At 35.8% G+C, this 16332-nt stretch overlaps 1 protein-coding gene across 5 annotated transcripts in view; it reads right to left on the bottom strand.

The window, feature by feature from the left end:
- The window catches only part of CPEB2 (cytoplasmic polyadenylation element binding protein 2), a 58899-nt gene that overhangs the window by 39837 nt on the left and 2730 nt on the right, over positions 1 to 16332 (bottom strand). For 3 of the 5 annotated variants that reach the window (XM_036227518.1, XM_036227519.1, XM_036227522.1), the window contains exons 2-4: positions 14534 to 14815; positions 13693 to 13782; positions 5646 to 5736 (exon numbers count right to left, since the gene is read on the bottom strand). In XM_036227518.1, coding sequence (XP_036083411.1) covers positions 5646 to 5736; positions 13693 to 13782; positions 14534 to 14815 — 463 coding nt within the window. The remainder of the gene's footprint in view (positions 1 to 5645; positions 5737 to 13692; positions 13783 to 14533; positions 14816 to 16332) is intronic. The other 2 variants (XM_036227520.1, XM_036227521.1) reach the window with 1 other exon arrangement.

Genomic DNA, 16332 nt, shown 5'->3' with positions numbered 1-16332 from the left:
TATGTTTCAGGTTTTAAAAAAGAAAAACTGCAGTCTGTTGTAACTTAAATCATTTAAACATTCAGTGATACCTGGAAGAAATAACTATGTTCTCAAATTTAATAATACTGTTGCTAATTAAGACAACAACTACCTAAGAAGAAATAAACAAAAGTTTAAGAGCCTCTATCCATGATACCATATTTTAAGTAAGTTTCTAAAACAAGAACTTTTATGACCATATTTTCATAAGTTCCTTTTCAATCTGCAGATAGACTCACTGATCACAGAAGTTAAACTCTTATAATCTGTACTTTCCTTAAGATGAACTAAATTCTGAGAAGTTAAAGGGTAAAATATTAAAGTATTAGGTTTATCACAATGATGATCATCTCTTAAAGTCAGAATGTATTTAATAGAATGTATATGGCTTCCATATAAATATAATTTATCCCAAAGTTAATAATGATTTTTTTTCCTATCAAGGGCCAGTGGTCTACAGGAAAAGGGAGAAAAAAAAAAATCAATGCAGTAAAGGGGAAATAACATGTAAATTCTGCTTGCTTGTTTTAAAAATAAAAGGAATCATTTTATTTAAAAACTGAAAGCATATACAGCAATCCCTCGATTATCCGTTTTTGAAGACATTCTAATGTGCATGATTTTCATCTGTCATTATTTTTAGCACTTGTGAAAATCTTGACTCCAGGAAACATAACCGGCTGAAAAGGAAAATTCGTCCTGAGAACTGCACCCCCCTCTGCCAGTAACGCAGCGCAGGGGAGCGCCGTGACTGCTTCCACACGTGCCTCACCGGTATGAGTTTATTTTGCACTTTGCTGTATTTTAATAACCGCCATTGACATGTTTTCAATTTCTCATGGATCGCTTCGACCTCGTGCTCCTGTGCCAGAGTCTCTCCAACAACCTGCAGTGCACAGCCCAAAAGCGAGGCCCTGACACTGGCACGCTCGACACGCGGCCAGAGTCTGCGGACCTCTGTCCAGCTCACAAGTGCTTACGGTGCACACGTGAGTTCTCACACCAGAGACTTTCAGAACCTTACACGGCTCGTCTGTGACTTTGTGCCTCGATTTTATATGAAGCCTGGGTGAAGAGTAGCAGAAGGAAAGGAAAAGTTCAAAGAAAGAGGCCAGGCTTTGTTTGGCGCTGCCCCAACCACTCGGCACCTCACAGAAGCAGAGATTCTTACTTCGGGGGCCTTAGAAAATAAAAGTTTAGCAGTCAGGTAATAAATGAAGCTAGATATACAAAAACGCATAGTTAATAAGTTTAAAGGCATCCACTTCCTCACATTTGTCAGCATAAAATCATGCTCTAAATCCTTTTTCCTGAATTCCCTTCAATCGCTCAGAGAACACTGGTAACAGCATTGTGACTTGCTGAGACAGATCCTCCCAAGAACTGTTATATAAACTGTATTTCTTCCTACAGTGTTGAAATCACCTTTTATAAGCTGAAATTAAATTTTTTTGTTTGCCCTTATACTTTGGGGAGGGGTAAGCAATTTTTGGTAAAAATGCTTACACAGTAAGACCTTTTTGAAAATTGCTGAGGGCAGGCAGAGGAGAGCTTAACAATAATCACTGTTTTGTTCTATTGTTTGAAGCAGAATGAATCAACCCACACATACATAAAAAGATCACAAATTATTTAACACAGGTATGCAAATACAAAACTGCACAATCACAAAACTGTACTTGGCAAAACAAGATTTACTTTAACTATGAAAAGAATCCACATTTTTTTTCTCTTAAAAAGAAAATATTTGCCAAGAATCAAGACAGTCACCAGAAAATGGGATGTTAATGGTGAGAAACTACAGCAGAACAAACAAGACAGAATGGTCAGTGCCGCTCACACCAAGGAAAGCACAAAACAGTGTGTCAGTGTTCACGATCCAGAGCAAAGGACAGCACCCCCCCCCCCCAGGGCTGGCTGAGCAGTGTTACACCCCACCAGCGTCAGGCCGCCCAGCAAGCTACGTCTGGACGAGTCAGCCTGCTGCTCCTGCGGTGTGACAAGCTCTTCCACACGGCCTGGCCCCTTCGTTTAGCTGATACACACGCGCGCACACACACACACACGTATATATATATGTGTACATAAATGTACGTATACACACACACATATAAAATGTAATATACATATAAATATATTCTGCATTATACAAGGTGTCTCTTTCCCAGGTAGGTCGTCCATTCCGTAAGCACACAGGCCATGTCTGCTTCACGCGATGCACACGGCCAGGGTCTAAAGACGCTGCTGGGCGCACAGGTGGAAAGAAAGCGCACTCAGGGTTCGATCTCTGGCTGTGTCGCCGTCACTTCTGTAGAGCCCCAACGAGACTAGACCCTTCCCACTTGCTCTGCTACACCCTAAAACCTTAACATTAAATAACGGAGGTTCCCTACTGAACTGTAAAAGCAAGTGGGGAGGGGGAAAACAGAAACGAGCTGTAGCGAAGTGCTCTGAGCTTAAGCAGGGATGCGAGGGTCCTTCTGTTGGTACCAGCGGTTTTCACCCGGGCCAGTAACCCGCCGCCGACTTTCTTTGGATTTCAGAGATCTGCTTGATTCCTGCTCTTTCTACTAACACTAACTCTTCCCCTGAGTAGTTTCTCCTTCTCTTTAGAAGTAGAACTGAATACAAATTTAGTTTTTGCCTTCCATCTCATGGAAGCCAGCTTCCATGATGGTCTCCGCTGATGCTTGCCTCCGAGTAATCACACCTCTTGAGCAGCAGACCCTTCCCCAGTTGAGCACAGCTGGCCTATGTAGCCAGTAGGATGTCATGAAATGATGGTGTGAGACTTCCGAAGCTAAGCTGCAGAAGTAACGAGGGCATGTGCCTCGAGCTTATCATGTGCTCTGGGGGGATCCAGCAACCGCCCTGCGAGGACACGCCAGCAGCCCTGCGCAGAGGTCCATGTGGTGCTGAACTGAGCTCCCCTGCCAACAGTTTGCACTAACTTGCCAGCCACATGAGTGTGCCATCTTGGAAAAGAATCCTCTAGCCTGTCGAGGCTTCCAACGACTGCAGCCTCAGCCGGCATCCTCATCAGATCCTCAGCCAAGAACCAACTAGCGCCAAGTGCTCCTGAATTCTCACCCACAGAAATTGTGTGAGATAATAAATGTTTGTTGTTGCTTTAAGCTGCTAAATTTAGGGGTGATATGTTATGCAGCAATAGGTAGCTAATAAAATCTCTCCTCACTCAAGTTCACGAAGAGAATTTTCTAGAAACTTTCACCATTAATATATAGGGAAACAAGAAATTCATTAAAAAAGGTTGCCCTACAACTCTCTTCTTCTTTTCCATTAGATCCCATAAGGAACACAAAACAAATACCTGGTTATTTGAAAACACCTTAAGAGGATAAAATAAGATTCATTCTATTTTTTGGAAAACATAAAGAATTTCCTTGTATTAAATCGAAGACAAGATTTTCTGAAAGGTATGAACGGAGGAAAAAGAAGAGATGGGACAGAGGAGGGAAGTGCTGCCCTTAAGATCAGGAAAGGGAAAAAGGGAAACGAAGCAAATTCATGATTGGGTTTCTTCTATTTGTTACAACCTTGCTTCAGCAGATTTGAGAGCCTCCTACCCACCCACCCGAAGAAAACATGGAATGATTAGAGTGTGGGAGGAAGATATACAGTGTGATACCAGAGGCAGGGGGCTTTGTGCTGGTAAAGAAGGCAAGAAAAATACTCTAAGTGGCAGCACTTAGGTATTAAGATCATTTTAAACAGGTGCATGATGGCAATTTGCAGAAGTACCAGTCTTACTTGTTCTATGCAGAGAAGATTTCTCAATGCTTTTTCTTTTCTTTCTTTTTATTCCCCGCCATAATAAATGTAGAACATAAAATACTCCAATCAGAAACACAGCTGTGTCACTGTGATTGCTAAAGGTGGCAGTGAGCTAGTTTTCCCCCTTCCCAGGGCCAAAGATAATTTTTCTAACAAAAGAATTTTGCATTCACTGGAGATTTTATTATCAGATTCCTCTTAGCCTTATGCTGCTTCCACTTTCTTTTTCAAAGTCTTCTTTCTAGGTTTCCCGCCAATTTATTATAACACAGGCTGGAGAACAAGAGACACTGAGATAATTAACAGTGCAGCAGATAACGTTCTCTCTGAGCTTCTTCAGAAGGCTTTTATATTTTTAAAGAAGACTAGGTAAGACAATAATGGAAACCTTCCCATCCTCCACTGGCAATAGTTAATGTTGACTTTATCTCATATTAGAATTTCTAAGAGTTTTCTTTCTACATAAGTCAAGAGAATAGAAAAATTCTTCATAATCACAAGGTACTGAATTCTATTCTTAAACAGCAGATCCAAGACAAATGTCACTGGAACTGTCAGCATAACAGTGAGAAAGAATAAGGCTCCAATAGTAAACAAATACTCAAAAAACTAGGCTAAGTTTTGGTTAAAAACAAAAAATCCCTGCCCCCTCATCCCCCCAAAACAAAGTATAACTGTCTTTATCAGTTTGTAAGAATTACCACTGCCACGTCGTCAACAATCACTAATGATTCCTTGATCTTCTCAAGCTCCTTACAAATAAAGAAATTAGAAAAACAAGAAACTTCTTTCCAAGCAAAATCCAGAACCGAAACACAAATGTTTAGATTATCTGCTTGGTGTTGCCAAGTCAGCCCTGGGCCACCATCCTGCTGCCAACATTGAAGTTCTGGCATTTTCAGGCTAGAGTTTGTAAGAGAATTGTTACTTGGCTTAATGGAATTAAAACTGCAGAAAGATTACAAAGTAACCCATGCTTATGATTCAATGAGACATTCTAAGCCAAGCCAACCAGTTAAGCTGTTCTTGAATTCCTGACTCTCAGAAACTATGTGAGGTAATAAATGCTGATTGTTGTTTTAAAAGCTGCTAAACTTTGGGATAATTTATTATGCAGCAATAGATAACGTATTTCTCATCACTCAGGCTCATGAAGTTTGCTAGATTTTCACCATTCATGTAAAAGGCAATGAGACATATTATATAAAGAAACATAAAATAATTAATAACGAATGAAAGCAAGTACGTTAAAAGGAATGTCTTCAAATATAGTTATCAATAAGGTTGACTGACACTGTAAGATCAGTGGGGCCGATTCTTTTACCTAATTAGCCCCAACTTTTATGAAGACAAAGAACCTACCGTAAAATAGCCCCCTTTGAAACCCTCTGCCAGAAAGCAAAAGAAAAATGAGAGCTGGAATCGCTGCAAATTGCGAATGAAAATATTTTAAGGAATTTTTGAAAATTATTTCTGTATTTGATAGAATTCTAGAGAAGTGACTATACTATATGCTTTTAGATCCACTTTTAGATCCATTCTTTATCTTCTGGTGAACTTCAGAGTATCTCTAAACAGTGGCTTTTTCTTAAAACACAAGCCCAGAGAGATAAGTTGACATTTCTGTGTAAATCCACATAAATCTAAACAAGCTACAAAGGAAAAAATACGACATTTCACCAAGACAAAGATTCTTATTAACGAACTTCTAATAGAACTTTAGGGGTGAGATAGGTCCTACTTAGTGTTCACATTCATATAAAAATGGTAAGATAAGCAGACAAATTGGTGGATTATAGGAGAATTAAAAAAAAAAAAAAGTCACCTACCCTTAAGAGGATCATGCTCTGCTCTCATAATATCAATAAGGGAATTTTCCAAAGAGTGCATATTCAAACTGTCATACATTCTACTTCGATCCTAGAAGAAAAGAAAAAAAAACACCTCATTATAATCTATGCAAAATTTTTCAAAAGGTGATGATAAATATACTATCTTAATCTTCTTACATAAAATAGGACATCTGATTAACATATTATTAATTAGTTTGTATCCCAAGATAATGCCAATAACTAAGGACTTCATAAACTACAATAATCTTTCTAGTATTAAAGGACAATATATTTAATACATTTATCTCCAAAACAACATATCATAAGTAATCTTATTTCAACGGTAGTACTAATAAAATATAGTAAAATAATTTTGTTATTCGCAACTTATAAAGATTTCTGAAGTGTAATATACATGGAAAGCATTTTCAGTTATTTAACTTCTAAACTTTTCTCATGTGTCTAGGAAGACTGGCACTTGAAAAGGAAATATTTTTGAAGAAAGGACTTAATTCCATAATTGCACCATACTTTAAACATCTATTAAACATTGTATGTTATTTGATTTAGAATTTCACAATAATGAATATACAAACATATTACATAGTAAAAATCAAAAATAAGAAGGACTAACACCTAGAATATTTATATTCAAATCTTGCTCTCCAAAGCCCTCATCTATTGGTCTCTGTACTTCTGAACTTCCCCTCTACTTCACTCCTCTGCAAAAAAGGTAACTGGGGCGGCAAAAGCATTCTCATTTCACAAAGTTTCCTACCTCGTCAAGTCTCAGAACAAAGTCTTGTCTGCTGAATGTGAAATCCCTCAACTTGCTTATTAGATTCTCCAATGTTCATGAATTTATACTGTACTCTGCTCAACACACAATCAAACCGTATTTGAGTATATGTGGGGAAATACCACCGCCAGCTCTGGCCCATGTTCCCCAAATCACCAGCAAGATTTTTACTAAAATATGTCAGTGCTAATCCATACCTATTTAAAAGTCTATGTGTGTGTGTTTGTACACGTATATACATATGTGGGGGAGGCGGATAGGACATTTTTAATTCTCAAAAACTGATTAACAGAGGAAAAGGAAAGAGAAGAATCAGAAAAGTTGGGGGTGGGGGAGGAAAGTCTCCACAGAAATCAGAATCTGGTACTTAACTTGGTTCTGCGAGCCTCAAGAAGGACCATGTAATCTCTGAGGTTATATGTAACATTCTGTTTGCGAATATACACATCATTTTTTTTTTTTCCCGATGAGAGGCTTACGGGTTTCATCAGTTTTTCAAAAGGGTCTATAATCCAGAGAAGATTCAGAACCAGTCTTTCAGAAAGTTGAAGAAAAACATAAGAGCTTTCCTGAGAATTTATTCATTATTTACTCTACTTTGATGTTTACGTTAGAGTTGTGAGCCTCTTAAAGGTAGGGGCCAGAATCATGACATAGACTAAACAAGTTGCTATCAAGGCATTTAAGTATAAAAAGTGACGCTGAATGATGGAAAGAATGTTAGACCAGAGGCACTTAATTCCAGCTTTATCATCACTTAGTGACACCCTTACTCATTTCTACTTAAAGACTCCTGAGGTAGAACACATCCAACAGTAACAGGGGTTCACTAAAGTGACCTTAACTGGTGAGGGAGGTTCAGAGAACCCTGAGCTATAACCATGGTTCTCAAACATGAGTATGCTTTAGACTCATCTGGAAGGCTTGTTAAATACAGGTTACTGGGAACCATCAATGAAGTCTGATTCAACAGTTTGGGAGTGGCCCCTGAGAATTTGTTTTTCTAACGAGTTCACAGGTGATAATTCAGGCTGCTGGTCCAGAGACCATACTTTGCACTGAGCTTCTTGATCTTAAGTTATTAAATCTCTTTAGGCTCTATTTCATCTTCTAGAAAATAAAATAACCATGTTGAAATAGATGATGTCTAAAATCCACTTTAAAAATACTAGAAATAACAGAAAAGCGAAAGAGGCAAAGTACTATATAATGAAATAAAAATGGAATAGAGAAGAGCATGACCCTTGGACAAAAATGACAAAATTTTGGTAATCTATGCAAATAGTTTCATCTTCTGTGATTCCACAATATTTTGTTCATAACTATTTTTTAAAAAATTCCCTGCCTCTCCCGCTAAACTTCCAAGTTAATTAGGGGTAGGGACCTTCTAATTATGGAATATAGCCAGCTCTGAGATATCTGTTGAATGAATAGTTACTTTCTCCCTATCATAAACTTTGCAAAAATGATTGAGGTGTGTGAGGGCAAAGACTGTATTTTTATATGGCAATTACAAAGGACTATATATAAAGCCTTCTCTCAATCTTCCATAGTATAAGAACGCAAATGTTAACTGACTAAACTGAGACAAGCATTAAATATTAATGTAGCCTTGCTATCAACTTGAATTTTTGACCACACAATAGAAGATTAAGTGCTATTATGTTCAAAGCTCCCAAAAGTATTTAAAATAGAATTAAAAAATATAAACTGTCATGATAATAATTGTTTATATAATTAAGTGGGGAAAAAACCCCCAGAAGGTATGCTGTATCATACAGTTTCTAAGATAAAGTATATTATACTTTATGTTCTATTTACCTTAATTCTTGCAAAGAAAATATGTTATAGTTTAGGGCTATTTTCTCAGGCTGATGGTTTTTGAACAGAAACAGACTAGGCCCCATATTCGTTCGACCTATGAAGTTAATTAATGGTGACTATTAACACCACCCGAATGATATTTTCCACACCACTGTTCCTTGTTATTGTTGCTGCCACCCTTAACTTCCATCCTAAGGAGTTGATTTAGAGCAGAGTAAAGTTAACAAAATAATTCTATATACACTGTCTGTCACTGGGCATGGGCAGTATTTAAGATGTGAAGAAAAAATACACAAGCAAGCTATTCAATGAATATCAATGACCACTTTACAATCAACTCTGACAAATGTTATTCAAAGAAGCTATATGTATTAATAGCTTTAGCTTTAATGACTATAGCCAACTGAAATAGTAAGATGCCCACTTATAAGTACCCTCATTATCCTTTGCATACAAGTCTTTCATCATGAAACAAACTCCGACTTTAGCAAAGAAATTAGCAAACCTATTTAAAATTTATTAGCTTGGTTACACTTTAAGCATTGGCTGTATCCCACATGACTTTTAAAGCATGGAACACAATATAGCCTTGAGCAGACAAAGAGCTCATAACATCTCAAAATTGCTTTCTGCATTTAATGAAACCTATAGGTTCATGTTCGAAAATACATATAATTTCATTGTGTGGGGATCAAAATATAACTTCTGAAAAAACCAAAACCAGAAACAAATATGATTATAAAACACTCATGCATTCTTCTAAAATAGGGGTGTTAGAAAAATCTGTGTTCACTCAAACTGCCCCTGGTTTAAAACTAAACTGGAATCCTGAAATCGCTTTAACTATAAACACACCTGTACTGATGAGCATATATGGAAAATCATAGCAACATAACTTACTTTTATTACTACATGGCTATTTGAAAACAGTCAAGACATTTCACATAAATACTAATCTCTATCAGGAAAAGTTTACTCCAGTCTACTTTAAATATGAAAACTATCTGGCAAAGAATCATCTAGATGGGCTTTTGGAAAGTGAGTTTACAGAATCCTACAACAATAAACAGGTAAAAATTAGAACACAGTGGTGGAAAAACTATAATATCTTATATTCTAATATTTTATTGTTTTCATAAACCCAGATATTTGCTACAAAAACTTATAGAGGAGACAATAAGGTCCAAGCAAGATTGAAAAACACAAAGTAATCCTAATTTTAAAATGGCCTGAGAAAAAAATGATAAACATTGAAAAGTAACTGACATCAGCAATATTAAAATTAGTACAACAAAAGGAATTCGAACTTAATGAAAGAAAACTTTTTCATGAGATGTCATAATTTTACTTTGATATATTCAAAACTCCACTCTTTTGGAAAATAGGTAGTCAAGTAGAACCCTTCCCTCCTGACAATGAGGTACTCTCCCAAATACTCTAAAAAGTATTCTCCCAAAGGAGATGGATCATAGAAAAAGCCTACATCCACATATTTAAAGATATACCAGATGCTTGAGCATGTATTCATCTGCCTGAATCCAAAGATCAGCTTTTGTTGTATTTTTGTGTTTAGTTCTCCAATTTAAAATGACAAAGTTGTGTTAATGTTGTCCTCAATTTTAAGCAAACACTGATTATACCTCCCTGATTACACACTGCTATTGCACTGTATCGCGTTAGAAGCATATGCTGTGCTACTATGCCTTACCCACAATGCAGCACTCGATCTCATCCTCTGTTCCACACAGACACCCCTTTACTTCATCCCACTCGATTTTACCTTCTCAAGGGTAGAGAACAGTATTCTTCCACCCCCGCCCCTATAGCCCAAGGGTAGTTAAAACATAATAAACATTTATTTCTTAATCTTTATCATATGATCCTCAACAAAGTGCTATAAATGTGATTTAAAAAAAAAAAAAGATTTTTTTTTTTTTAAATTTTTAAAGACCTCAAATGGCCAAAGTGATTCTAGTACCCACAGGGGTTAAAGAAAATGGAAAGGCAAGTAGAAAATACTTGGTGTAAGAATGTATCAAGTATAATTAAAGAACTGAACACAGGATAGGAAATATAAAAAGACAGAGTCTATTATCTAACCACGTGTAAGAGCCCGTTCTCTCTAACTTTCATTAGGTGTTAAGAGTCTGATTCTACCGACGTCCCTGAAGCTCGTCTGGTTTAAGAACCGCAAACTGAGGAATCCTTCATTAAATGAAAAATTGGACTTGGTCTGCTACTATATACCATTTTTTTTGTGTAAAGCAAATAAAGACTCCAAGTGATAATTTTTCTGAGAGAGATACCAATGTAATCATTTATCTCATTATCATAATACTCTAGATACTCAAGATTATTGGAAAACATCTTCAATTAATTCAAGGCAGTTTATGTGACATGCTCAAGTACTGCAGAGAGAACTTCCATAAGAACAAAAATCTAGATTTGGACACATTGATAATCACTGAGCTAGAGGACAGGCCAACACACATCTCACAGGCTTCACAGACTATGTGACAGTTGTAAGTCATGACATTGTTTTCTTAGAGAGGACAACTTGTAAGTAATAACCTCAGCTACTAGTATATTTACTCTTAGATTTAAAATATTCAAGGGTTAATGAATAAATATACTGTAACCTTAATATCTAATTCAAAATTCAATTTTACAGTAATTTAGAATTCACACTTTTGTGTATGATTTCTTGCAAGGGTTAACTAGCTAATATCATTTTAAAGTAAAGTAATTCACAGCCTTAAAGATATTAACAGAGATATCTAATATTCATCTTAAAGTCAGAAATGTGTATAACAATCTAAATCTGTTTTTAAAGTTTCAAATTTGAACTTTCTCTCTCCATCAAAAAAAAATGTATTATTTAAAATAAAACATGCCAACCCAGAAAATTTTATAGAGAAGTGATATAAAACTAACCTATAAAACCATTCCCCCCATCTCCAATTACTGAATTCAATTATAGGTAAGGCCTGAAGTATCCAGGTATAAGAATTAAGACTTCGGTTCTAGAATTTGGTATTTTTTAGTCCTAATCAATTTGAGAATAAAATAAATAAAAAGGTAAATGTTTTAAAATAAAGTGTTAACAAAAATTTGTTAGTATTATAACGTTGTATATATGATAAAAAAGGATTAGAGATGAAAATAATCTCCCCAGATATTTAAGTGCTTACGTATTTTCTATAATTTTAACTTTGTCAAATAGTGAGGAACTACCCAACAGTTTAAGATACCATTTGCAGTATGTAGCTGCTGCTGTATTTTTAAGAACCTTAACTTCAAATACCTCAACCTTTTATGGTAGAAACAGAACAAATTTTGTATAAGTAGCCTAGGGCACGCAAAGACGACAATGTTGTTGTGTTTAGGGCCAGTTGGGAGGTCATACACTATACTTCCACTGCTTTGGATCAATCCCCATCCCTTCCCCCTAATAAAGCAAGACCCTTGGATTCTAAAAATAAGAGGTGAGGACAGGGAGTAAGTAGCAGGGGGCAGGGAGCAGGGAGAAGCAGATATAGCCAAAATAGATCAGAAAAAGCGTAAAAGCTGGCTAAAATGGCCTTATGTGACCTAGTTCAAGGTCCTCCTTTCATAGAGAGGGAAACTAGGACCCAAACGGATGAATGTCCATAGACCGCGTCATAAAGATTGAGAGAAACAGAAAGATGAATCAAGTTTCAGACCTCCTTTCCTTCTAGTTTAGCTAAGTTTCTACTATCTTTTCTCACCACTCTCTTCAACTTCATCACATCACGACTCTTGCTCAAGAGTCCATAGGGAATGCCAGTATCTCAGCAATTTACAAAACAAACAAATAATAAAAACCTTTTAATCATCAAAATCCTTCCTCTAAAATTAACGTCAAACGCTAGGTTATAAAATCGGTAAAAGCAGAGCGGCTTAGCGAAGTCTGAGTGGAAGAATTAGAGGCCCGGGGCCTGGGGCAGCCCCGAGGCCGCCTCTGCAGTGCCCAGTCATCCCCTCTGTGCTCCCTAGCATTCCATCAGCTGATGCCATCCCAATAACCTCGCTGTTCAACACGTGCCACCCCTCCACCCGTGAATTCTTTACATGGCAGCTAAGCTGTCTTTTCTATAGATACGGATCTCTCTCATATGTGTATCCTATTATGTGGGAATGTTTTTGTCCCTTCCTCTCTAAAAACACATCCTTTGCCACCTTCAAAATAATTATCATAATTTTCCTCTTCTAACATACCATTTTCTAGACATTTATAAATTTGATTTGAACAACATATAAATGCTACCATAAAAATGACACTAACATGGCCTAACTGAACCAGAGTGGAGAGGATAGTAGAAATGGATGGTTAGTTAGCTAACTTAGATTAACAAGACAATAAATCACAAATTAAATGAGATAACTACTTATTTCTAAGTGGAGATCCTGGCAGGACTACTTTGGAAAATAGGTATGACTTGTGTAAAACAAGCGCTGATGGTTGATTAAGTTACCGCTAACCCCCAGATTAGAATGCTTTTACAAATGTATTAACCTATTTATACAGTCCTTACTTGTAAAATCATCTCGTGTTGATAAATTAACTAAGGAAAAGCCCTAAGCTAAGGATAACATAGCTCTCTATTCAGGAGATTTCCACAACGTCGACTCTGTGCCCGTTCAAACTTGGGTGCTGAAAGAAAGGACTCTCACATGTAAGGGCTGAAGTTTCTATTTGTCCTGTACTAATTCTCATCACCTGGTACTCAGTATGCACTCACATTTAGTCTGCAGGAAGAGAGATGGCATTTTGTAACCACAAAGGACTTGAAGTAATTTGATTAGGACTGACTCTCAGCTTTTTGACTCAGGGTTTTTCCATAGAAAACCGATTATTTGGAAGAAGAAAGTACATAAAAGTAGTAACGAAAGTTAGAACAAACAAATATTGTACCATAAAGATTTTTATAAAAGTGAAAAAACAGAACTAAGATAGGGGTTTTCAGAAATAAATCTCAAGATCAACACAGCAAATTTCGTGACAAAACTGTATGAAAAAATTCTGTAAAACATTAATGGAATAGAAAGTTGGAAGTAAACATATGATTTTGTATCTAATTATAAATAATTCTGAAAGGAAAATCTGTTCAGTTTGACTGATGTTTAAAGCCAGGTGCTCTTGGGGATATAATTCCTTTTTCCAAAAACAAACTTATGTTTTGGAAATATAAAATGATTATAAGTTACCTTATATTTGAAAATGAAGCATTTTATATTAAATAGGTTAAGTCGAGTGACCCTTTGAAAAAAAGACCGCTTTCACACTCTCTGACATATGCTTAAATAAGTATAATCAGAAAGTAAATAATAAATCCTTCTCATAATAAAAGTACTGAACTCCTAGCCAAAATCCTACAAAATATACACTGTGCAGCCTACCTGGTCTATTCTGGATGTTCCGGCTGCAGTGCACCAACTATCTTGGAGTGAATCTGAGCCCCAAGCTGGCAACTGCAAACTAGATCTCACCTTCAATAGCATAGAAGTTTTCATCAGAAATAAGCAGTTCTAGTCCCCATTCCCACCCACAAAAAAAGAAAAGAAAACCAAAGTTCTTTCTATCTTCATCTTTATTCTGTCCTCTAAAAGTTTTAGGGGGAAAAAAAAGTCTTACTTTAAATAGCCAAAGGGAATTTCATTAACCTGAGTTATCAACAAAATATTAAAAGGCCTGAAAAAAATGTCAATTGTCATTACTACTGGGCCACATTTAGAAAAAAGTTAGTCAATGAGCCAATGAAGACAAATTTTAATTTGATATGAAAAGCCCTAATATTATTATGCTATAACCACAGTGGAAGTATATTCTAATATATACGGCTGATTATAGTCAAATCTATGCACAATTATGAACATTTTAGTTTAGATATTAATTATACAAGAAACTCATTCTGGTGGCCCATTAAAGATTAATAAGTTAAGGCATTCTTAAGGAATTAATTGCCTTAACTTAAAGCTTCAATATATATTTAAGAAATACAGGTTTCTCTAAATTTTATGAAGCTTATTTTCTATTCTTTGAGAATTTTCTATAGTTTCAATTTTCTCTGGATAGATATTTCATCCTTTGATAATGAAGTTATAGGCTTAAAAACTAAAACTTCTTTTTAATCGATCAATTTTATTTTACTACTGCTCCTCCTGCTACCCGCCCCCCCCCCCAATTTCCTATTGTGAAAGATTAACATTAGAAATAAGGCCATTGACAAACCATTCTTACCTGTAAGGGTAAGAGTGTGTTACTATTGTTGTCTGTTCTGAACACATTATCTTCAATCCAAGATTTTGGAGTCAGTGATGGAGTAGAGCGAGTAAATTTCGGTGGTGCTATGACATTACCAGAAAACGGTTTCTTCAATGGAGATATTTGATTCATAGTTCCTGGAATTCCCATGTTTCCAGTTCTACGGTGATCTCTGCCATGCATTGCTCCCCACGACATACTTCCAGTGCCCCAGCCACTGTTCTGATGGTTGCTCCAAGGAGATTGTTTCAGAAGAGGCTGGAGAAAACATATCTATTTAAATTACAGGCATTTGAAGAGTTTACGATTCAGAGTCAAATTTTACACCTGAGCGAAGAATTTATGATCTTTAAAAAGTAAAATATGTACAGGTAACAGAATATCCTTAACTAGTTTACAACAAGTAATAGGCTTGAGATCTTGCTATTAAGACATATTAATTTAATGCGAGGTGAGTATGAATCAAGCAGTTATCTCATGACAAGTATTAAAATAGAAGCATGCAGTTATTTTTTTTCCTTTCAGAGAGAAATGTATACATGATAAACATTAGGAAAAAACAAATACTTTAAAAGTAGAATTAACTTTGAAGATCCTTAAACCTACATTGTGATCTTAAAGCAATCGCACTCTCCTAGACACAGATAAAAATACAGTCTTTATTAATTAAAATATACCGACCATGTGAGTAACATTTAGATTTTAGGTTTCCAAAATAAGTTATACAACTGCAAAAGTGAATGATAACTGGTGTTATTCTGTTGCACAAATTAAAAAAGCCTTTTGGGATAGGGACAATATGAGAAATACAGTGTCCTTTTCTGCATTTTTCACGGAACACTTAAGATATTTTATTCCAATTTTAGTGCAGTTTCTTTTAAAGTGTTTTGTTTTTATTTCACTGAATTATCCATGAACTGTTAAGCAATTATCTAATGTTACCCATAGGTGGATCCACTGAGATATACAAAGTAAACAACTGTATGCTTTGATTATTCTAGTAAAGATCTTAATACAAATCTCCATTAATTTCACTCATTTTCAAAAGCAAATTATATTCTACACTAGAACCTATGCTTCTTTCCCAAAAAGTTATATGTCATCCAAGAATGGAAAATCCACCAAAAGCCTATAATTATAGGTTTTTAAAATGTATTAATTGTTAGCAATTATATTATCGATAAACTTATACTTTAACAAATTCGTGTTAACATGTAGCCAAAAGCAGTATGGACCATTCAGTTACAATTAAGTCAATAAATATAGCACCCTTAAAATTAAACCTGCTTCTTACAAGGCAATTAAAAAACCAAAACTGATGTAATACTTATTTAAATTTTTTTTTATGCTAATGTAATCATGAACACATACTGCCATTTCAACTTCCACACAGTTCAAAAGCTAGCTAAGAGACCATGGACAAATCGTTCCACTCTTGAGGGCCTTATTTTCCTCACTGATACAATGTTCAAAGTTCTCTTCCACTGATCTAAAATACCATGTGACAGCTGTGTGACCTCTTACACTCCACGGTGCGACTCATCTTTTGACAAAAAGCAGCTTATAGTTAAATATGGATCATGATACATGGTCTTCTGATGGTTCTATAACACGTTTTTAGGAATCCAAAAATACCTGTAGATAATTTCATGTGGCAAGTTTTCAGTTAAAAAAAAAAAAAAAATGAAGACCCCGACAACAAATAAAACATAGTTTCTGGAGATGATGCAAATCATGAAAAAGTGGAATATTATTTCAAAATTCCACATTTTCAA

Source organism: Rousettus aegyptiacus, unplaced genomic scaffold (assembly GCF_014176215.1).
Source record: "Rousettus aegyptiacus isolate mRouAeg1 unplaced genomic scaffold, mRouAeg1.p scaffold_m13_p_10, whole genome shotgun sequence".
In the NCBI taxonomy this organism is placed as follows: Eukaryota; Metazoa; Chordata; class Mammalia; order Chiroptera; family Pteropodidae; genus Rousettus; species Rousettus aegyptiacus.
This window is presented reverse-complemented; position numbering and strand designations above follow the sequence as displayed.